Source organism: Talaromyces marneffei, chromosome 1 (genome assembly GCF_009556855.1).
Source record: "Talaromyces marneffei chromosome 1, complete sequence".
NCBI classification, from domain to species: domain Eukaryota; kingdom Fungi; phylum Ascomycota; class Eurotiomycetes; order Eurotiales; family Trichocomaceae; genus Talaromyces; species Talaromyces marneffei.
Genome location: NC_072348.1, coordinates 3,489,151 through 3,510,932, shown reverse-complemented (window position 1 = coordinate 3,510,932; position 21,782 = coordinate 3,489,151). Strand labels below are relative to the sequence as shown.

Sequence of the window (21,782 nt, the reverse complement as noted above, 5' to 3'; positions counted from 1 at the left end):
GTTCACTGTGAAGGATGTTTGAACAGATCATTCGATATCGAGCACGTCTGACCTTGCGGCATTTGGCTTCCTAGCCATAGCAACAAAAAATGCCTCCCGTGACTCCTACAACCTATCGTCAGCGAATGCAAAGCAGCCAAATTTTATGACATTATCGGGAGACGTGGTTCATCATACACTCCGAGACGATTCCGGCTTCAACCTATGTACTTTCTCGAACAACGCCTTGAGCTGCTTTTCGAAGAGTTTGTCTTCCGGCCCTTGGTAGAACTTGCACACAAAGTGACCGCCAGCTTTTAGGACATTGAAGCTGAACTGCAGCGCTGCTCGACACAGATCCTAGTATAATCATATTTAGTCCCTTGTAGTCATCTCAAAGATAGAAGAATCTGAATACCTACCATGCTTCCAGCGTGATCCCGAAAAGCTATTCCACTGGTGTTCATCATCCTGCGATACGGGTTACTAAGGCTCCTATTTGAGAATCCTTGGACTTGAGCCCAGGGTGCAGACATGTCGCTTAGAACAACATCGACGGTTCGTTCTTTTTGTTTTCCATTTTCCTCCTTGCCCTTATCATTACCAGCAGCAGAACTCTCGCGTAAGATGGTAGCATCATTGTCCGCCGTGAGATGTTCAGCTTCATCCACCGGCGGAGCAGGTAATCGCGGTCGACCGCGATTGGGATCTCGTACGAATTCTAAGACATATTCTTGGATGTTTGGAGAAAGGAAATTGCCCTGGATCGTCGAAACGCCTTTCGGAGGCTGGGCAGGGATGATATCCACACCTAGGACTCGACCATTGGGCTTCGTTCGAGTTACCGCGACCTACAATTTCAGTCAAAAATCAGTAATGGCCTTAAAGGAGTATTTGACTGTGTTCTTCATCAGGTTGTACTTGAGACCATGAACCCGGTGCATATCCCTGTAGATACTTGTCAAAACCAAGACAACGATTGGATACTAAACAGCAGCTCAGGAAGTACTGACGAGATCAACGACCGTTTGCCCACTCCGGAATATCCTATATTGTTCGTCGATCTGTTGGAATAACTACATTAGCAAGCCGTCCCCAGCTATTCCTTACGATAAGCACAATCCAGTAATTACCTCTAAGAGTTTGAATGCTGCTCTGCTCTTAAGGCCTCTAACCACAGCTTCTCTGGTGAACATATCGCTGCGTTGCCGTGATTGCCATCGTTTTGACGAAGAGAATCGTTTCAGATCTATCGAAAGGAACGGGGTATTGCATCGGCGACAAGACAGAACTGCCTGCCATACTGACAAGACGGCGGGTCGTTTTGGATTCATGTGCTGAGAAGATTGATATAAGCTATTTCAAAGGGTGTCGTGTGTAGAGATGGAAAATATGGTTGTGGAGAAAGCGGATTGAGCTTGGCCACGGACCTTGGAAGTTGGAGCTCTTGGAGCCACAATTGCGGTCCAGTTGCAGTCAAAGCTCTAGTTATCCTTATATAAAATGCCCATTTCGTTATTACTACTGTTAGACAAATTACTGCATTAATTGGTTCTCCCTAGGTCAAATTCAAGGCATGAATAAAAGGTAATGCTTTCAACTACATTAACCTCTTATCGCGCTTCAGCGGAGAAAACGACGATGATTCCCCAAATGCAAGGCGAGCAACTCCTAAAGCTTGTGGGCGTTTGGAGCTCGGCTTCAGACTGGGGATTGGCTTATCTACTACCCTCTTTGGTCTTTCAAATTGCTCTTCCTCTTCGTCAAACAAAGCAATATCGCGCTGCGATAGAACTTTCCGTTTTCTAGAGACTTGCTTCCCTCCTAAGGAGGACCCTCTATTTGACATACCCCCGAGTATTGACGGCACCTCGTCATTTCGGCACGAGAGAATAGAATCTTCCGCGATTGATCCGTCATGCCCGTCGGCTTTTGCAGGTCTGTGACTCTCTTCATTGTTGTCATTGTCATTATCATGATTAGAGGACTGGTTCATTTCACGACGTCCTGTCTTGTTTCTTTTAGGCGACGCATTGGCCCGCTTCTTGACATTGTGCAATTCCGCTTGTGGTCGTAAATCATCATCGGAACTACTCGAGGAGTCATCGGCGTTCCTGTTGCGCTTAAGGTATGGTGTGATCGAGAATGATGACTTTTCTCCCAAGGCAGCAGACGGTCTTGGCTGAAAATTCGTCTTGACCTTGACCGCCCCCGGTGTTGCGATTGTCATGGATGGATCAAAAATACCACCAGAATGGCCGAGTGAAGCACTCCTATCACTAGCGACGCTTTGACGAGGTCTGTCAATTTGCTGTGGCCCGTGAGAGATAAGGGTATCGTTCTGGTATTCCTTCAATTTCTCCTTTGTTGACCGCAGCTGCTTCCGAAGCTTATCAAGTCGTTCTTCCAAGGATTTTTTCTGCAGCTCCCATGCGGTTGACCGTTCATTAATCTCTTGTTCCATTCGGCGTCTTTCTTCCACTTCATTTTTGAATTCCTCTTGCAATTTCTTCAGTTGTTGTTGCGCTTCTGCGTTTTTGTTCTTGGTCTCGGTATTTTTATTTCGTTCAAACGCCCTTCTTTCCTCTTCCAATTGAACTTCCAAGGAATTGAGCTGTCTCTCTAAAGCAGACTTTTCGGCAATGAGATTTTGATGGGATCTGTTCTGGTTTTGAAGGCGCTCAAAATCCTGTTTCAAGTGTGCGATTTCCTTCGTAAGGAACATCTTATCGGCGTGAATTTGTTCGTAGTCGGAGACCTTGCGCTTCATTGAGACGAGATCGTTCTGATTAAGCAATTAGACAGATAGTATTCACGGTTGTGGTAGGCTGGATATACCTTGAGATCCTGAATCGCACGCGAATCAGAGCGCGTAGACAATTGCAAATTTGTCAAATCCCCTTGGGCGCGTAGCAGTTGTTGCTTCAGTGCTCTCTCGGCTTGGAGTAGCTGCTCGATATCATACTCGGACTGTTCGCTTTTCGACTGCAACACGTCATGGTCGGCGTCGAGAATGATATAATCCACGCGGGAAATTCGAGTCTCCTCGTAAGCCATAAGGGAGTCCAGCCGCGCAAGGCTTTTCTCGTATACGATCTCGAGCTGGGCTGAATTGAGGGACAGTTCATACTGTATGCTTTCGTCAGTCTGGTCTATCTTGTCCAAGAGGAAATAGGAGCAACATACTTCCCGTACGGGACAGAGATCCTTTTGACAAGAAGCAGTCATTTTGAGGAGTTGAATACTTATGAATTGTTCGTTGCATTCATGAGATGATATATGAACAGCAAAACAATCAATTAGGACGCGTCGTGCTGCGGAGACAGCGGAGTATACTGAGAAGCCCTTGCCCATCTTGGCTTAGTCGGGGTGGCTTCCCCATCTGGTTGGTTGGTTACTCAATGCTTGAGTATTGGACACCTCACCATCTCGACCACTTCTCAATCTCTGTCTCTCTCTCTTCTCTCTCTCACGGTTAGACTTTGCATTGCGTTCAGGCAATCATCACTGCAGTATAGATATTCCAAGATGAGGTTGCTTTCCTACTTCACCGCAATACTGTGCACAACAGGAATTGCCCTCTCAGCAACAACAACCAAAAGTGACAAGCTAGCACGCTTCCAGTCCCTCTCTCGATCAACCCCCATTGACCTAGACGATTCGATATACAATGAGCTTACATCAGCGCCCCGAGACTACTATGTCGCAGTGATGCTTACAGCCACAGATGCGCGCTTTGGCTGTGCTCTCTGCCGGGAATTCCAACCGGAATGGGATCTCATTGCAAAAAGCTGGAGCAAGGGCCAAGTCAGCGATATCAATTTGATATTTGGCACTCTAGACTTTAGTAATGGAAAAGACACATTTAGACAGGTTGGCTGTCGCTTCCATTCCAAAACTCACTTTGACACTTTACTCACCAACTACAGCTGATGTTGCAAACTGCCCCCGTGGTACTACTATTCCCTCCAACAGTGGGACCTGGCGCAACAGCCGATGGAGCTCCTCAAAGATTCGACTTGTTTGGGTAAATGGTCCAGTTACGGGTGTGCTTCAGGCCTTTGCTGACTACTTTATCCTAGCCCAACCACCGCCGATCAAGTCTACGTCTGGATCACCCGTCATCTCCCCGAAGGCTCGAAGCCGCAATTGGTGCGTCCCATCAACTATATGCGACTTGCCTCCGCAGTCACCCTGCTACTTGGCGCAATCACACTCTTCACAGTAACCTCGCCATATGTGATTCCTATTATCCAGAATCGGAACATCTGGGCGGCCATCAGCTTGATTGCCATCCTTCTATTCACTAGCGGTCATATGTTCAACCATATTCGAAAGGTTCCATATGTTGCGGGAGACGGACGAGGTGGAATCTCCTACTTTGCCGGTGGATTTTCAAACCAGTTTGGCATGGAGACCCAGATTGTAGCTGCAATGTGTAAGTGCCATTCTCATGATGCAATTTCAACCCACGCCACATTTCTGACTGTCTCTAGATGGCATACTTTCCTTCGCAGTCATCGCATTAGCCTTGAGAGTTCCACGCATGGCCGATGCCAAGACGCAGCAATTGGCTGTCATTATCTGGGGCGTCATCCTTCTCGGCATATACAGCTTCCTTCTCAGCGTTTTTAGGGTTAAGAACGGCGGCTATCCTTTCTATCTGCCCCCATTCTGAGATATACGTTCAAATTTTTCATGCCAGTGAATTGGGTGACACTCGGACACTTCCATAATGACCGGTTTTGTATTTGTATAACGTTTAGAAGAATGATTGTGTTCTGTTCTTGTTTGAAGAAAGGTGTGGTTGCATGTTTCAGATGAGCTTCATGTACAGAGTGGGATTTTGCAAGAGACACCGATAACAGCACAGCAATCGACTGGTTTCATTGCTGCTGTATAAGCCTTTTGGCGCCACTCGAGGAGACTAGAGTTCCAGCTTCCTTTGACACACTATACTGAAACGCCGTTGTTCCATGTAGACCTTGGATACTGTAAATATCCTGTAGTTATTCTTTCGTTTCGGTTTAATCCTTTGTATCAGTAACTATCCACGGATGTGTAGTAGGAAAACGTTGCAGATAAATATGCGTGCTCATTTTTCCTGCGGCCAGTTGTGGAAATAGTGGCCTCGGGATCCCACTGTCCCGGCCAACTACCTGGGTGCCATTTGATTCTTCAACAACTGACTCAATCAAGACTTTTGCTCATTCAGACTCTGTACCTTGTGTAATAGGGAATTAAGATCTGATTATCAGAGAAAGACCGGATGCAGCATGGAATAAGTGGTACTAAAACCAATACATTATTGACAACCACTCCCATCACAATGAGCGAAAATAGCCAGCAACCACCAAAGGCATCACGCTCTGCCTTGGCGTATGGGACAAGTTTCCTTATACTGATCCAAGTGGTCTCACGGCTTCTCACATTTGCCTCGAACCAGCTAGTGTTGCGCCACTTGTCCCCGGAAATTCTTGGTGTTGCTACTCATTTGGAACTATATTACATCACAGTACTATACTTTTCAAGGGAGTGTGTGAGAGCCGCAATACAACGAGAACCTATCTCTAACAATTCCGCAAATGTGGATAAACATAACACGGACAAAACTGTGGCAGCTGAGAAGGCGGACTCGAAACATGCCCAAGATGACGGCACATCGTCCCAGACGGTGGTCAATATGTCATACATTGCTATAGCCCTTGGTCTGCCCCTATCCGGGCTTCTCGCATTCTTCTATCAGTCATGGGCAACGAAAGAAGTTCTTTCAACACCTTACTTCCAGGAAAGTCTACGTATAGTCAGCCTATCCTGTATGGTAGAGCTGACTACCGAACCCTTCTTTGCAGTGGTTCAGCAGCGAATGCTCTACAAGGAACGGGCAATTGTGGAGACCACCGCAGCTTTTGCAAGGAGTATAGCTACTTGTGCTATCTCTATCTGGGCTGCAAGAGGTGGGTGGTATGCAGGTGTTTTGCCTTTCGCCATGGGATACATAGCTTACGCAGTTGCTTTGATCTGTGGATACAGCTGGCAAATGGCGGCCACATCAACAAAGCATAACTACTCGTTTTGGCTCAAACCGATCCGGTCCAGGTAAGACAATCAACCGTCGCGAAGTCACGAGAGCATATGATGCTGAGGTAGAAATACAGGAATGCGGCAGAGTACATTGCAAATAGATTTTCGCGCACCTTGCTCTGGCTGGGTGCCAATCTGTACCTTCAATTGATTGTGAAGCACTTTCTCACACAAGGAGACTCCATGATTCTTGCAACTTTCTCAGCCTTGGAGGATCAAGGCATATATTCATTTGCATCGAACTACGGCGGCCTCGTTGCGCGCATGGTCTTCCAACCCATCGAAGAGAGTAGTCGGAACTTATGGTCAAAACAGCTGAATACGGCAGACAAAGACAAAAATGAGCATAGAGCTCAAATCGAAGGCGCAAGGTCCCACTTTACTGCCATATTACGAGCATACTCAATCTTGGCTGTGCTGGCCTTGGGCATCGGTCCAGATGTTGTCCCCATAGGTCTCAAAACTGTCATGGGATCACGTTGGATATCGGAAAAGGTGCACAGACTGCTATCGGCATACTGCTGTTATATTCCGTTCCTTGCATTCAATGGCATCACGGAAGCATTCGTATCTGCTGCCGTTAGCCCTGCAGATATGCGGAGGCAAGCAGCTTGGATGACTGTGTTTACGTTTTGTTTCGGAGTGGCCTCCTTCTTACTTCTCACTGTTGCGAATCTCGGCGCGCTCGGTTTGGTACTTGCAAACATTATCAACATGTCAGTTCGAACCATGTGGAGTCTTTCATATATACAAGGTTACCTACGGCAAAATGGTTCTGAGCTCAAAGTCACCGACTTCAGTCCCAATTTGCAAACATTGAGTGTGCTTGCCCTTACAGCCAGTCGCAAACTGTTTGACTACAGACCATTGGGTGACGGTCTCTACGGCATATTGGCTACGGTTGGATTTGCCGCGATGTATGGATTGGTAATGTGAGTCTATCCACCCGGACAAGTTAAACTTCAATAAAGATAAATGCTAACTTCAAGAATTAGTCTATTTCTAGAACGCGACTACATAATAGGCCAGTATAAGAAACATGTGCGCGGTAGATAGGGGACTTTTGTACACAGGAAAGAGGGAAATCTAAACAGATGCAAAGAGATGTCATCATAAGCCGTCTAATCATCAAATGTGATCTTTGTCGCAGATTTGGTTACGTCCACGTCTTTAAAAAAGGCACCATAGGCATCATGCTGCTTCTTCTTGACAGTGGTGCCAAATTTGAAGAGAGAGTCAGGAACATCTTGATTCGCTGCTTTCAAAACATTGATCAACCTAAAAAGCACGGTCAGTAGATGTTTTATGTCGTTAGGATTTGCAAAGAAGAAGATCCACTTACGCTCCTGAATGCGCCTTGTCGTTTTCTGTGAAAAGGGTGATAGCATGGCCATCTGCTCCAGCTCGACCAGTTCTGTGTAACAATTAGCTATTTGAGCCATAAGTTTAAATCAATGGGTAATATCAACTAACCGTCCTATGCGATGCACGTAATCCTCAATTGTCAAGGGAAACGTGACGTTGACCACGGTCTTCACCGCTGGTATATCAAGGCCTCTGGCTGCCACATCTGTAGCGACTAGAATAGGAACAGCGCCTGACTTGAAAGACGCAAGACTTTTAAATCTGTCGCTCTGACTAAGGTCGCCGTGAATGCCGGCAACAGCATATCCTCTGGATTGAATGAGTCGTTCAATGCGCATAGCTTCTTTTTTATATAGACAAAAGACCAAGATCTTGCCTTGGGAGGATTCCCTCGTGAGTTTCGCAAGAATCTGAGTGAGTCTGTTTTCTTTGTCTCTCCCGTCCAGTACCTCGACGACCTGTTTGATGCGGGTGTTTGCGCGAGGATCTTCGGAAGGTTTGCCACCAACAGTGACCATGACAGGATCTTGGGTGAAGCTGTTGGCAAGGTTTCTAACAGAGACAGGCCATGTAGCCGTAAACATGGCAGTCTGTCGTCTGGAGACGGGCATTGGAGCAACAATGTCTTTGATATCTTGTTCGAAACCCTTGTCCAACATCCTATCTGCTTCATCAAGGACGAGATACTTAACTTTGGACAGATTGATGGCACCCTCTGATTCAAGATCCTTCAACCGACCAGGAGTGGCGACAACAATGGCAGTGTCTTTCAATGCTTCACGTTGTTCGTCCTTCCTCACTCCTCCAAAGATGCAAGTGACTCTGACAGAGACACGAGGAGCATATCCCTCTAATTGTTCATAAATCTGCATCGCAAGCTCTCTGGTAGGCGTCAGGATTACTGCTCTTGGATGGGAAGGCTTGAGTTTTTTCTTGGAATCCACCATATTCTTCACGCATGGGAGACCGAAAGCGAGAGTTTTCCCACTGCCTGTCTCTGCGATACCTATCACATCTCTCCCAGCGAACAGCAATGGCCATGTGGCGGACTGGACAGAGGTGGGCGCCGAAAAGTTCTTGAGCGGTTTGTATAGGATGTGATCGCGTTCAGGAAGCTGATCGAAGGAGAGAATTGGGGATGGAGTGCTTTCCTTATTTAATGGATCCGAAATCTCTATCTTGTTGGTTTTCATAAACTCGTCTATTTCCGACCTGGAAACATTTGCAATTGGCGTATCTGACTCGGACGAACTCTTGGTGCTTTTATCCTTCTTTTTCTTCTTCTCATGTGTACTGGGGTTATCTTCGGCATGTTTTTCGTCTTTGCTAGTCTTCGTTTTCAGCTTCTTCCTGGACTGTTCAGTTTCTTCTGTGACTGTTCTTTTCGCCATTGTGAATGATCGAAGAATCAAACGATTCCAATAATCAGTCACCTGGTATGTTAGAATCTAGATAGTTCTCTCCGGATAACTTTTATTTTTCTCCAAAAAGGAAAGAAAAAAAAAACTAAGCTTTAATGGTTACTGCCATTCTTGACCGCCAAGGTTCATTCTATCGTAGTCTCCATCGTGCCTTATCGATAAGACGACCCTTATGATATTATATATGGACAGAAAATGGACATTCATTTGCGGGCGCTTTTCAGCTCGTTATTCATGGTACTGTACAGATGACCTTTCCCTTTGTCTGATTGCTTTCCAGCAATTTGTGCGCCTCAACAATTTGATCGAATGGCAATACTTTGGTGATGAAGACTTTGAAAGTACCATCCTTGAATTTTGGCAACGCGTTCTCGACCAGAAGGTTCCGGAGTTTCTCCTGATACCCTTCATCTCGACTTCGCAATGTGCTACCTTCAATTCTTAGTCGCTTGAACAAGATAGGTCCGATGTTGACACCTGCAGGTAGTTCAACACCGCTCATAAAGCCAAGCTCGACGATTCGACCATCTCGCGCAGCAGCAGCTAGGTTTGATGCAAAATAATTCGCTCCGATGAAGTCAACGATCAGATCAACACCCTTGCCATCGGTAGCGTCCAATACACCTTTGGCCCAATCCTGGGTATTGTAGTTGAATCCCGCGGTGGCACCTAGCTCATTCACGCAAAAGTCGACCTTTTCCTTAGACCCTGCCGTGACAAATATCTTTGTGGCTCCGAGGGCCTTTGACAGCTGAATACCAGAAATGGATACGGAGGAAGCGCCGGCGTGCCATAGAACTGATTGGCCGGATTTGAATTCTCCAATCAAGCTCAATGCTTGTGTAGCAGTGATCCATGTCTGAAAGCCAGATGTTAGCTGTCTAGTGCCCAAGCAGAATAAAGGTATTAATAAACCTTGCCTCTGGTATTCCCGCAGCCTCCTCCCACGGAATTTCAGATGGCTTGTGGACCAGCATCTGTGTAGAAACGGATATATACTCTGCATAAGCACCTAGATATTGGCTGACCATCAAGGACTATTCCTGAAAATCACGATACTGGGATTCATTGGGGCAGAATCACCTCCATATGCGAGACCGAAAACCTCATCGCCAACTTTGAAATCACTTTGTGAATCTGCAAGCTCCTCAATGACCCCAGAGAACTCCACTCCCATTGTGCTGGGAGCTTGTGGTGGAAGTGGATATCTGCCTTCCCTCTGTAGCAAGTCCATTCGGTTAAGTCCGAATGCCTTTATTTTCACTAGGGCCTGGTTACCAGTTGGAACAGGGCGGTTGATTGTGTCCATGAACATAGCCTCTGCCGGCCCTTTGCCGTTCTTGATACCTGAATGAAGACATGGTGAGATACCAGGTCCCTTCCTTAGGGAAACAACACAAACCTATTGCTTTCATGGACACCATGTTGTGACCTCGATGTATGCTATTCAAAAAGGGGGGTTGTGGAAGGAGTTGAATGTTGTTCGATATGTAACTACTAGTGATCTGAGGATGACAAAATACGTAAAGAATGGGTGTTCCCCACCATCCAATTATTGAATGGCCCCGCACCCACGGAATACTGCTTGCTGTAAACTATGGGGGATATAATTTAATAAGCGCAAGTCTACCTGAAGAGGATCAACGGAGACTCCGGGGCGCAACATAATTGAATCGGCAGCATAAATAAATTCATTTATTTCATAAAACTCAAGTCGTTATTCGACAACACACCCTTGGTATTACAGTCTGAGCATCATTCCTCAAGAATCGATCAAGAAACAACTTAGGTGCACAAGAAGGTTCATCTCGACAGCACTTGCATATCCATCAGACATTCTCATGCAAAACTATATGACTGGATGAGATTCGCCAATCGTGTAGCTTCATCGGAATAATTGACTGGCCTGGCCGAGGATATCTGGTATCGAATTCTATAATAGTTTGAATTGTTAGATTGTTGGTTGAATGAAAGAAGGTACGCCAGGCGTAAAAGGGAATCTTGCACATACCTCTGCTGTTCGCCATAGTGATCCATCTTTGCTTTGCAGCGGAAGTTCCATGTCTGACAATTGGCCTCCTGGAACAGCTCGCTGGACTCATACTTGTTTTCAGCTTCCATGTTTACCAAATCATCTGCCGTTGTGCCCATTATAAGTCTTCCAACTTCGTCGAAACAGTTCAGCCACAGTTGACCAGTGTGATCGCTAACATTGATAAGCATGATGTAACGATACTCCGGTTTAGGATATGTCTTGTCGCATCGTTCACAACGCCATTGACCAGGATCTAGTTCGCTAACTTTCTTGTTACAATCCTGTGAAGGGCATGCCGGATAGCTCACGTTGTCTTGTTTGATGTAAATGATAGTTGCTTTCAAAGAGAAAAAGTCGGCGGCTTCTGACATTCCCAACTGCTCTTCACGAATCTGAGCGATCGTCTTGTACTGGTCCAGCTTCCCGCCGCCAGAAGTGACCCCATCTGACATTGAAGCATGGGATGCAAAAGTGTCAGACCTTCCTTGTGCATCGTACCAGCCCTTGAGCCTGTGAGCCTCTTCGATGTCCGGATCAACGGTGAAGGTGCCAGAGCTGAGCAAACTCAGGCTTCTGCCCCCAAAGTCAGACACCTTCACGCCCTTGAATGCGACTACTGATTCAGGCAAGGTATTGAAATTTGTGGCTAAATTACCCCAGACTGTCAGGCGGACGGAAAATCCGGTATTGTCGACAAGAGTTAGATCCCGTTTGTCGTAAGGCTTGTTCGTCGTTTTAGATGTAATCTGCGAGGTCTGTCCGACTTCCTTCAGAACACCAATAACATCAATTGTTGTGTCTTTCTCGACTGATTGAAGGTCACCAATGGTAGTAAAGTTGAATCGGACTTGAGGAACACTGTCCTGATCTTCAGCCTGCAAAGATTCATGTAAGTTCAATGCCCCACCCAAATAATGGTCAACAGTAATTTACCTTTTCAACAATAGTGTCCTTCTCAAAAGTGAGCTCGTAGTCATTGTTAAGATTCGAAAATTGCTTTTTAGCGATCTGCACTCGACATGGACTTGAAATATAGTAAACTGAGCCCTCTTGGAAAATATCATAAAGCAAGTCACACTGATCATTGAACCCAGTCGCCTTGATCTCGCCACTATCGTCCAATAGATTCACACTGAAGAGTTTGCCTTCTGAGTTACTGCGATGCCACGTCTTGATAGCCGACTTGCTTGTGCAGCGTGCCTTTATCGTCCACTTGTGAGAATAGGGGGATATAGCCTCAATGGGATAAATGGTTGCGTGGCCAGAAGACGATGTCTGGCGTAGGTTGTGAGTACCATGTCCGGTTGGTGCTTTCGTACTGTACACTCCGTTTCCAGATATCATCGTTGGTGTGGTTTTCTCCTCATCTTCGACTTTGGTTTCCAGCGGTTTGGGGTCCCCAATTTTCTCGTATTCGCCGAGATGTTGAAGGACTTCGAGATCGAGTATGATAAGTATTCTCGAGGTCACGGTCAGTATTGTCATCATGTTCGCTCATTTCGGGAATCAGGATTCAGATGTCATACTTCTTGCCTTTGATAGCATTTGACTGAAAGGACTTTAGTCGTACGAGGCAACCTTTTCTCAAAATTCCATCTTTGACGAGGTGATTCGCTTCTGAAAAGGATATATTCCATTAGCCACGATCGGCGTCGACCGTAACAGCCATCAGCTCAGAGACTCACGGGTAGCAATCATAGTTTGTACATAATTAGAGATGTCGCTGAAAACCGCTCGGTACCGCTCTTGACCGTTGGGCTGAGGAGCTAGCGGTTTGATCTGGACACATTGAACAATGGGTTCGCTTTCTGTTGTTTTTGATTCGTCGAATATTGCACTAAGTAATCCATTAGAAAGCGTAGCGATAATCATGATAAGCGACAACTTGCCTCAGAGACCCGACCGAAATCAACGATGCTGGGTCAGTAGCCATTGTGGTAATGAGCAAAGTCTGGGTATGGGAGCAACAGATTCGTTCAGATCACAATACGCACACAGTTTCTGAAAGGCGTATGACTGCGATGGAGCTATTTGCAGACAGGTAATTTTTGTATCTCGATGAGCCCAAATATAGCTCTTTTAAGTTAAAAAGTGATGGGTACGTAGAAGGCCTAAGCAGAATGGAAATAGGGAAAAGGCACGACGCGTGGGTGGCGCGTTTCGGCGCGAATATTTAATTGGCCTGAATGCCTTGGTGCCTTGATGAAGGGCTGGGACCCCGCACTAAACAAACATAGGAGTATGGATTATGGAAGGAACTGACTGCTCAGTGTTAACTAACTTAGTTAGTCCCTTCCCGCTCTTTGATGTCATCGAGAGCTCCTTCCTCTGTTAACTAGGTAACTATCATCTATCTCTCCATCATCCTTCCACCACCACTTGCTGCTCGCTTCAGTATTTGAACATCTTTTCCATCTTTGACTCTCTTTTTATTTTTTCATTGCCAACAAGTGCATTTTCCTTATCTTATTGTTTTAACCCACCTCTAGAATGGTGGGGTGCCGTCATTTCAAAGATGCAGGTATGTGCGTCCTCAATATCCAGCTTCGCTACTTCGTTTCTTTGAGTTACTAACGCACTACATATTTACCCCCAGACGTGCGACCTCCGAGTTCGACACAACCCGTGTACAGAGAAGATTGCACTCAGTGTTTTGATTCAATAGTAAGGTACCTTGACTGCTACAAGATCAAGTCGGAATAGGCTGACAACAATCAGGATGATCCGTCTGGACTGAATGTCTGCCTCCATTGCTTCAACGGCGGATGTACTGGTGAACGGAATCATGCACAGCTGCACCACACACGCACTGGGCACGTATTGGCTCTCAATATCAGAAGGACCAGGAAAAAAATTCAGGTGGGTCGAAACTAAGGATCAAATATGTCAAAAATCTGCTCAGCCAACACAATTCTTTGCTTGTAGAGGGATGAGCCACCCCAGAAGATTTCCAAGCTTGCTATATTAGCTGAAACAGAAGAAGACCGTTACGATACAGCAACGACCGTTATTTGTTACGAGTGCCAGGTGGAAAATAGCGACGATTTGGGCGATAGATTATCTGCAGTGGTGGAAGGAGTCATGAAAGCTCTATCTTTCTCGAAACGAGAAGAGGTAAAAGCATGGGAGCAAGAATTCATTCCCTGCGAGCACACCCTATGCTTAGCCCAGCAAGATCACGGAAATGTCAACAGGAAGGGTAAGGACACTCCGGTGCCAAAACGACTTATCGCTCAGGTCTAATGTGCTTCTAGAGTTGAAACAATGTTCCACGTGTGAGCTGAAAGAGAATTTATGGCTGTGCTTGGAATGCGGTAATGTTGGCTGCGGCAGGAGCCAATTTGGTGGTGTTGGAGGTAACTCACATGCTTTAGCCCATGCGGATTCATCATCTCATGGTGTTGCTGTCAAACTTGGCTCCATAACGCCAGAGGGTTCTGCCGATATATACTGTTATAGGTGCAATGAGGAAAGGATAGACCCTAATCTGGCCGCGCACTTGGCGCATTGGGAGATCAACATCGCAGAGAGTGAGAAGACAGAGAAAAGCCTGATGGAACTGCAAGTTGAGCAAAACCTGAAGTGGGAATTTGCCATGACATCTGATGATGGCTCGATCCTACAACCAATCTTTGGCCCTGGCTTTACAGGTTTAAAGAATCTAGGGAATAGCTGCTACCTTGCTAGCATCGTTCAATGTCTGTTCGCACTACCTGACTTTCAACACCGATATCTTCGCCCCAACGAGGAACCCCCTCATATCAATAGCCCCGCAGAGGATCTTGAAACACAATTAAGGAAGCTGGCTGACGGTCTATTATCTGGAAGATACTCCAAACCAGATTCCGAGATATCGGTCCAACCTAGCTCGGTGGAGGTACCCCATCAAAGAGGACTTGCACCCGCGATGTTCAAGCATCTCATTGGCCGGGGCCATGACGAGTTCTCGACAATGAGACAGCAAGACGCTTTTGAATTTCTACTCCATCTTTTCAAAGTTATCACTTTGTCGAGTCGTACAGGAATTTCAGCCAATCCTGTTGAGAGTTTCCGTTTCGTTCTTGAACAGCGCCTTGAGTGCCTGGATTGCGGTAAAGTCCGATACAAGTATGACGAGCAGGACAACATTTCAGTTCAGGTACCTGCCCGCCCACTGGCGTCAGAAAACGGGTTGGAACAGACATCCACATATGAATCAGTAACCATGAAGGAGTGTCTTGATATCTTCACTGGTGATGAGGTGGTGGAACTAAAGTGCCCAGGCTGCGATAGCAACAAAGGTTTTCGCAAACGGTCCCTTTTCAAGTCGCTACCACAGCATCTGGTCATAAACGCTCGTCGGTTTGAACTAATCAACTGGGTACCTACCAAACTCAACATACCTGTGGAAATCAACGATGATGACATGGATATGGGGGCTTATTTGTCTTCTGGTCCCCTTCCAACAGAAGAACTTCTACCTGAAGATACTGCTACCAGAGCATTCTCTGCAAACCCCGAACTAGTTCAACAGCTAGCAAGCATGGGATTCTCCCAGGTACGATGCGAAAATGCACTGTATGCAACAGGCAATTCCGATCTAGAGAGTGCAATGAACTGGCTTTTGGCTCACCTAGATGACCCTGATATTGACAAGCCCGTGTCAGTGAGCGGTGGTGAAACCCCAGCGGAAAACGATATTGAAAAGATTCAGCAACTTGGAGAGATGGGCATTGATGCTAAGCAAGCGTCAAGAGCGTTATCAGCGACAGGTGGAGATGTTAACAGGGCGCTAGATTGGGTGTTTAGCCATCCTGGGGGTTGTGGCGACGATAATGAGATGTCCACTACCCAAGAAGCTGGGTCAGCTCTGCCACGGGAAACTCCTGGCAAGACAGATTTGCCAGCAAAATACAAGCTACAGTCGCTGGTTTGTCACAAAGGCGGTTCACTCCATGCTGGGTAAGTCCTTGAAACCCAAGTGCCGAACAATGGAATGCTAATTTTAAAAGACATTACGTTGCCTTCATAAAAAGGAAAATTCCTCATAGCGATGGATCAGCCTGGGTCCTCTACAATGATGAGAAAGTAGTCAAGGCGGATAACTTTGAAGAGATGAAGCAGTTCGCCTATGTTTACTTTCTCTCTAGGTCCGAGTAATCAGCGACATGACTCATAAGCAACTATTAATCTCTATGTGCAGAGTTTGCATTCTCGGTGAGTCGGTGTTCATTAGTCTCAGAGGCTTGGCCCAGACTTGAAGTCATGTAACTAGGCACGTCACACTAGAACCAATATCACTAAGACCAATGTACGAAATAGGATGTACAGCTACATTAAAGGTATCTAAATCATATATGATATATGTAACAGAGCGGAAGTCCGAATGGTAAAACGTGTATCGTAAAAATGAGTCAAGACTACTTGTGCACTATGAAAACGCACCTACGCAGATTATTATTATTAATCAAATTTAAAGTCTATAGTTAGTTAGTTAACTAACGTAATCGGTAAGCGGTCCGGCCATGTAAGCGATCCGGCCACCGCTCTCCGGAAACGCGCTCTATTCTATTTACTACATTTTAACACGTCAAAAATGCCACCAATTCGCAAAAAAGACCCTTTAAAATCGGCTCAGATTGAGGGCAAGATTGAGCTAGCTATCTCCGATTTGAAAAATGGAAGAATTCGCAGTATTCGTGAAGCTGCAAGAATCTATACAATCCCCCGTACGACCCTCCAAGATCGACTGAATGGAGTACCATATCAACATGCGATACGCGCCAACAACCATAAATTAACTCAATTTGAGGAGGAATCGCTTATTAAATGGGTGCTTGATCTAACAAAACGTGGATTACCACCCCGGCACTCTCTTGTACGAGAGATGGTGAATTATCTTCTCTCACAACATGGAAATCGACAGGTTGGAGAAAAATGGGTATATAACCTTGTTAAACGTCGCCCAGAGATTGAATCAAAGTTCTCACGAAGATATAATAACTATGAACGTGCTAACTGCGAAGATCCAAAGATAATTCAAGAGCATTTTGATCGCGTACAAGCTGCTATATCTAAGTATGGAATCTTACCAGAAGATATCTATAACTTTGATGAGACGGGCTTTGCTATGGGACTCTGCGCAACTGCAAAGGTTATTACCGGAAGTGATCGATATGCTCGGCCGAAGCTTTTACAGCCTGGCAATCGAGAATGTGTGACTGCTATTAAAGCAACAAATTCAACTGGTTGGGCTCTACCTTCGTACATTGTTTTCAAAGCAAAGAAAAACGTGCGATTAGGTTGGTTTGATGATCTACCAAGTGATTGGAGGATTGATATTAGTGAAAATAGCTGGACTACAGATCAAATAGGATTAGAATGGCTTAAAACCCATTTTATTCCTAATATTAATGGCCGTACAATGGGAAGATATCGAATGTTGATTCTTGATGGCCATGGAAGTCATTTAACGGCAGAATTTGACCATACATGCATTGAGAATAATATTATTCCAATCTGTATGCCACCTCATTCTTCACATCTTTTATAGCCTCTTGATGTTGGTTGTTTTGCAGTTTTAAAGCGACATTATGGGCAGCTTGTTGAGCAGCGAATAAGGCTTGGATTCAACCATATCGATAAAATTGACTTTCTTACGGCATTTCCAAAGGCTCGTACAATGGCATATAAAGCTCAAACTATACGGAATAGCTTCGCAGCAACTGTATTGGTACCTTTTAATCCAGATTAAGTTATACAACAACTTACTATTCAATTGAAGACTCCAACACCCCCTCCTAGTCGATCAAGCAATATACAATCTTCATGCTTACAAACCCCTCAAAACCCACGTCAATTTAATCGCCAAATGATTACAATTAAGGAGCGAATAAGCCGGCGTACGAGAAGCCCATCTGAGGTTATTGATGGAGCAATTTCACGGATATCAAAGGCTTATGAAATGAGTATTAATGAGCTTACAATTGTACGAAAGGAGGTTCATGATCTACGCGCGGCGCATGAAAAAGAGAAGCAAAAACGTCAAAGATCTAAGAAGCAGATAGCTACTGAGCAAGGGATTACTAGAGAAGAAGTCCAAGCACTCGTATAAGGGCAGGTTGAGGCATCTCAAGTGGTTACTACTACTCCGGCTGCTCCTACTGATCCGGAACTCCTAGCTTCTCAACCAGTCGTACGCCGCCAATTTCGCTGTAGTGGTTATGGGATTGAAGGGCATAAAATAAACCGATGTCCTAGTCGTACTAGTAATTAATTTTTTGTATATAATTTGTATGTGAGTTAGAAATTAGGATTTGAAATCAGAATAGAGCGCATTTCCGGAGAGCGGTGGCCGGATCGCTTAGTTACATGGCCGGACCGCTTACCGATTACATTATAGAGCACTACAGGCTATGACAGACTCCGTTGTAGCCTTGGCTAGGTCCCGGAGCCCTTAGGGCCTCGGCGCCTCAGCCCCTAACAGTCTCGGGCATTACACAAATCCAGGCGCTCATCTCGCCCCTATACGGCGTATTCGCCAAGGGCCTTCGAGCATGCTTATAGGCCACATGCCTATAAGGAGCCCTCATAGTCTCAAGCATAAGGGCACTTCTAGCCGCCATTAGGCCGAGCTAGGGTGCCCGTCCCCCTATCCAACCCCCGTATCCTCCCAGTCTCGCAGGGCTTCCCAACCCCAATGATCACCAAGCTCAGCTTCTCTAGCGGCTTGCTCCTTATCCCGGAATAGGTTAGCACTGGCTACAAATTGCAGCAGCGCCGTGGTGGCCTTGGGCTCACTAAAAAGTCGTGCCTCTGGGGCGTCCTCTGCCGCTGTAGGTAAGGGCGCGCCGGCGTCAGCCAGCCCTTTATACAGTATCCTCCGGGGTCCACGTCGTCCCCGGCACTCTATAGCGAATATGAAGCATAGAGAAAGAAAGAAGAAGAGAAAACTACTCAAGTGTCGGAAACTTCAGTCGTAGACTGTCAGAGTATAACTAGGATAGTTATATTAACAGAAGAAGTTAATATATTCTGCGTACGAAAATTTTCGGCTTGATAGAAAGCTAAGTCTAAGATGACAAGGCAACTAGGTATATATCCTATTCAATAGAAGAATATATGCTCAAATTATCGCAGTTCATTCAAGGCAGTTGTCACGGACCTAGATCCACCTTAGTTAATCAGTGTTGTGTCGAGATACGTTAGGCTTGGTTGAACCACACAAATGTTCCTTGATGATCGTCGATAGAACGGCTTAAGTGAACGAAGTAACAATAGTTGAACTGGTATCTGGGAGTCTTAAACATAGCTAAGATAGAAGAGATCCCCGATATAGCCTAGTACCCGTACGAGTTAGAATGCATTACTAACTCTCACTATTCAAAGTCTAATATCAAGTGACTTAGATTAAAGAGCTATAAAGAACTAAATATATAATAGTAAATAAGTGTCCTTATATATCTAGTCCTTCTAGTTCTATATACTATATATCATATACTTCTTAATTATAGTAAGTATAAAGTATATAATAGCTTATAATAATATTATATTATTTAATCGGGCACCCTAGCTCGGCCTAGTGGCGGCTAGAAGTGCCCTTATGCTTGAGACTATGAGGGCTCCTTATAGGCATGTGTCCTATAAGCATGCCCGAAGGCCCTTGGCGAATACGCCGTATAGGGGCGAGATGAGCGCCTAGATTTGTGTAATGCCCGAGACTGTTAGGGGCTAAGGCGCCGAGGCCCTAAGGGCTCCGGGACCTAGCCAAGGCTACAACGGAGTCTGTCATAGCTTGTAGTGCTCTATATAGACTTTAAATTTGATTAATAATAATTATATTATTTAATATAACCATCTTTATTTTATCTAAGATAATAATATATTATTTGTATTTTTATATAATCTTAGTATATATTCTATACTATTATATTCTGATTTTATTTATTACTAGTGACCAGTTTTTAATTAATCTAATATAAATTTATATTAAAATAAACTTTTTCTTCTCTTGTCACGGTTCCAACCTGGGAGCAGGCTCCAGGTGTAAGCGCTCCGGAACACGCCAAGGCGGTGAGGTTTGACAACACCAAAGAATCCGCCGGAGACCTTTGTCATATGAGTCATACAATGTGGGAATAGCTTCATGTTGTGCTTTGTTGATTGTTTTGTTGCTTTGTATTGCTTTGGGATCATTGTATTGTTTTGGAAACCTGCTCCGTCAGGATCAGGCCTGGGAGCAAGCCCTGCGCAGACATAAATACGGGCTTGCTCCCCTGTAGTTTAGTTTCGCTCTTCAGCTCACGTCTTGTTAGTTTTCTATGTCATACGTTTTACCTTGACCTTTTCTCGCTCCGTTACAGATATTACTTTTTTTCTCTAAAATTGTTTATCCTTAAAGATATAAATAGAAAGATATATCTTTACTTCTAGTATAATTCTATTTTTTTATTAGCAAATATTTTTATTATATTTTTATCATATTTTATTAAAAACTAAAATCTTAAGTAGATTCTAAATATCTAAAAGTTAATATATTTAAATAATATATATCGTAATCTTCTAAAATTTAAAAGAATAATTTTATTATTAAATTTCTTTATAAATATTAGTTTAGTAGTCTTAATTATATAATAATTAATAAAAATTAAAAATATATTATATATATTTATTATTCTTATAAATATTAATTTTATAATAATAGAGAATAGTAGACTATTAAATCCAATTATAAAAATATTAAAATTAAGATTTAAAAGACTAAAAAAGATTAAATTAAAATTTTATAAAACTAAAATATTTTTATTATTTAAAAGAATTTTATAAATACAAATACAAATATATATATTTATAACTAAAACATATTCAAAGTATTAGATTTTAAAAATTGTTTTTTTAATATAGAAGTTACTACTATTAATATTAAAATTAAATAAAAATAGTTAAGATAATATATTCTTATTATTTTAAAGATTTATTAATTTCATATAATTTTCTTTATTATATTAAAAACTTTTAATAAAAGTCCTTTAAAGCTTATTTCTATCTTAAAGTTTTTAATAAATTTTTATATATTTTTTAATCTATTATATTTTTTTATTTTAACTAAGTATAGTATTCTTTCTTTATTTATCTTTTTATAATAATTTTTAATTATATTTTTTAATTATATTTTTTAAATATATATTACATATTCTTTAATATCTTTTTAATATGTTTTATTATTTATAGGTAATAATAGTTTTTTATAATTTATTCAAGTCTATGCTAGATCACTATTAATTAAAGTATTATAATTAAATTAACTGATTTTATTTTTATTATAATAAGCTAATTTTCTAAGTTTTTAGATTAATTTATTTTCAAATATTTTTTTATTAATTTATTTTATAGTTTTATATCTATTATTATTTCTACTATAACTATAAAAATAATAATTTAAAAATTATATTTTAAATTTCTTTTTTTATTTACTTTTACTAATATTAATTTAGATTTTTTAATTCTTTTTAATAATCTAGTTATTTAAAGTATTTATTTCTTTATCTTTATATAATATTATATAATATTTAATTATAAAATAATAAATTTTAAGTAATTTTAATTATTTTATCTTTTTATTAATATTCTAGTTATTATAAAATAAGATTTTTATAATCTATAATAATTTCTATTAAATATTTAATTTCTTCTCTATTCTTTAATATTATAATACTTTTATTATTACTAATAGTTTTTTTTTATATAATTTATAATTTAATTCTATATCTACTAGTTTCTTTAAATAAAATCACTAAATATTTAAAATATTTAATTATAATTTTAAATACTATTTTCTATTCTTCTTTTTTTTTAATTCTAATATAATTAGATATATTAATAATATTAAATTTAATGAATTATTTCTTTATATTTTATAT

The 21,782-nt window shown here is 42.8% G+C and overlaps 8 protein-coding genes across 8 annotated transcripts; 3 read left to right on the top strand and 5 right to left on the bottom strand.

Moving 5' to 3' along the window:
• Nucleotides 1–27: 27 nt before the first annotated feature.
• Nucleotides 28–1,313, bottom strand: EYB26_001305 (uncharacterized protein; the record flags this gene model as incomplete). Its single annotated transcript, XM_054260616.1, has 7 exons — nt 28–105; nt 178–339; nt 402–450; nt 514–830; nt 901–927; nt 993–1,043; nt 1,113–1,313. The coding sequence occupies 7 exons, from the start codon at nt 1,311–1,313 to the stop codon at nt 28–30; spliced, it is 885 nt and encodes a 294-aa protein (XP_054116591.1).
• Nucleotides 1,314–1,579: 266 nt separating this feature from the next.
• Nucleotides 1,580–3,207, bottom strand: EYB26_001304 (uncharacterized protein; the record flags this gene model as incomplete). The annotated part of the gene is made up of 3 exons (XM_054260615.1): nt 1,580–2,764; nt 2,818–3,108; nt 3,166–3,207. The coding sequence occupies 3 exons, from the start codon at nt 3,205–3,207 to the stop codon at nt 1,580–1,582; spliced, it is 1,518 nt and encodes a 505-aa protein (XP_054116590.1).
• A 300-nt stretch (nt 3,208–3,507) lies between these two features.
• Nucleotides 3,508–4,657, top strand: EYB26_001303 (uncharacterized protein; the record flags this gene model as incomplete). The annotated part of the gene is made up of 4 exons (XM_054260614.1): nt 3,508–3,852; nt 3,909–4,006; nt 4,062–4,417; nt 4,476–4,657. The coding sequence occupies 4 exons, from the start codon at nt 3,508–3,510 to the stop codon at nt 4,655–4,657; spliced, it is 981 nt and encodes a 326-aa protein (XP_054116589.1).
• A 651-nt stretch (nt 4,658–5,308) lies between these two features.
• On the top strand, nt 5,309–7,119 carry EYB26_001302 (uncharacterized protein; the record flags this gene model as incomplete). Its single annotated transcript, XM_054260613.1, has 3 exons — nt 5,309–6,078; nt 6,138–6,995; nt 7,059–7,119. 3 exons carry the CDS (start codon nt 5,309–5,311, stop codon nt 7,117–7,119), a joined length of 1,689 nt encoding a protein of 562 aa, XP_054116588.1.
• A 65-nt stretch (nt 7,120–7,184) lies between these two features.
• EYB26_001301 (uncharacterized protein) lies at nt 7,185–8,819 on the bottom strand (the record flags this gene model as incomplete). Its single annotated transcript, XM_054260612.1, has 3 exons — nt 7,185–7,341; nt 7,406–7,477; nt 7,537–8,819. The coding sequence occupies 3 exons, from the start codon at nt 8,817–8,819 to the stop codon at nt 7,185–7,187; spliced, it is 1,512 nt and encodes a 503-aa protein (XP_054116587.1).
• A 262-nt stretch (nt 8,820–9,081) lies between these two features.
• Nucleotides 9,082–10,273, bottom strand: EYB26_001300 (uncharacterized protein; the record flags this gene model as incomplete). Its single annotated transcript, XM_054260611.1, has 4 exons — nt 9,082–9,708; nt 9,770–9,861; nt 9,933–10,196; nt 10,252–10,273. 4 exons carry the CDS (start codon nt 10,271–10,273, stop codon nt 9,082–9,084), a joined length of 1,005 nt encoding a protein of 334 aa, XP_054116586.1.
• A 415-nt stretch (nt 10,274–10,688) lies between these two features.
• On the bottom strand, nt 10,689–12,817 carry EYB26_001299 (uncharacterized protein; the record flags this gene model as incomplete). Its single annotated transcript, XM_054260610.1, has 6 exons — nt 10,689–10,782; nt 10,861–11,759; nt 11,818–12,343; nt 12,411–12,501; nt 12,570–12,721; nt 12,774–12,817. The coding sequence occupies 6 exons, from the start codon at nt 12,815–12,817 to the stop codon at nt 10,689–10,691; spliced, it is 1,806 nt and encodes a 601-aa protein (XP_054116585.1).
• Nucleotides 12,818–13,374: 557 nt separating this feature from the next.
• EYB26_001298 (uncharacterized protein) lies at nt 13,375–16,023 on the top strand (the record flags this gene model as incomplete). Its single annotated transcript, XM_054260609.1, has 6 exons — nt 13,375–13,405; nt 13,481–13,548; nt 13,603–13,743; nt 13,810–14,083; nt 14,139–15,825; nt 15,876–16,023. The coding sequence occupies 6 exons, from the start codon at nt 13,375–13,377 to the stop codon at nt 16,021–16,023; spliced, it is 2,349 nt and encodes a 782-aa protein (XP_054116584.1).
• Between the last annotated feature and the right edge of the window lie 5,759 nt (nt 16,024–21,782).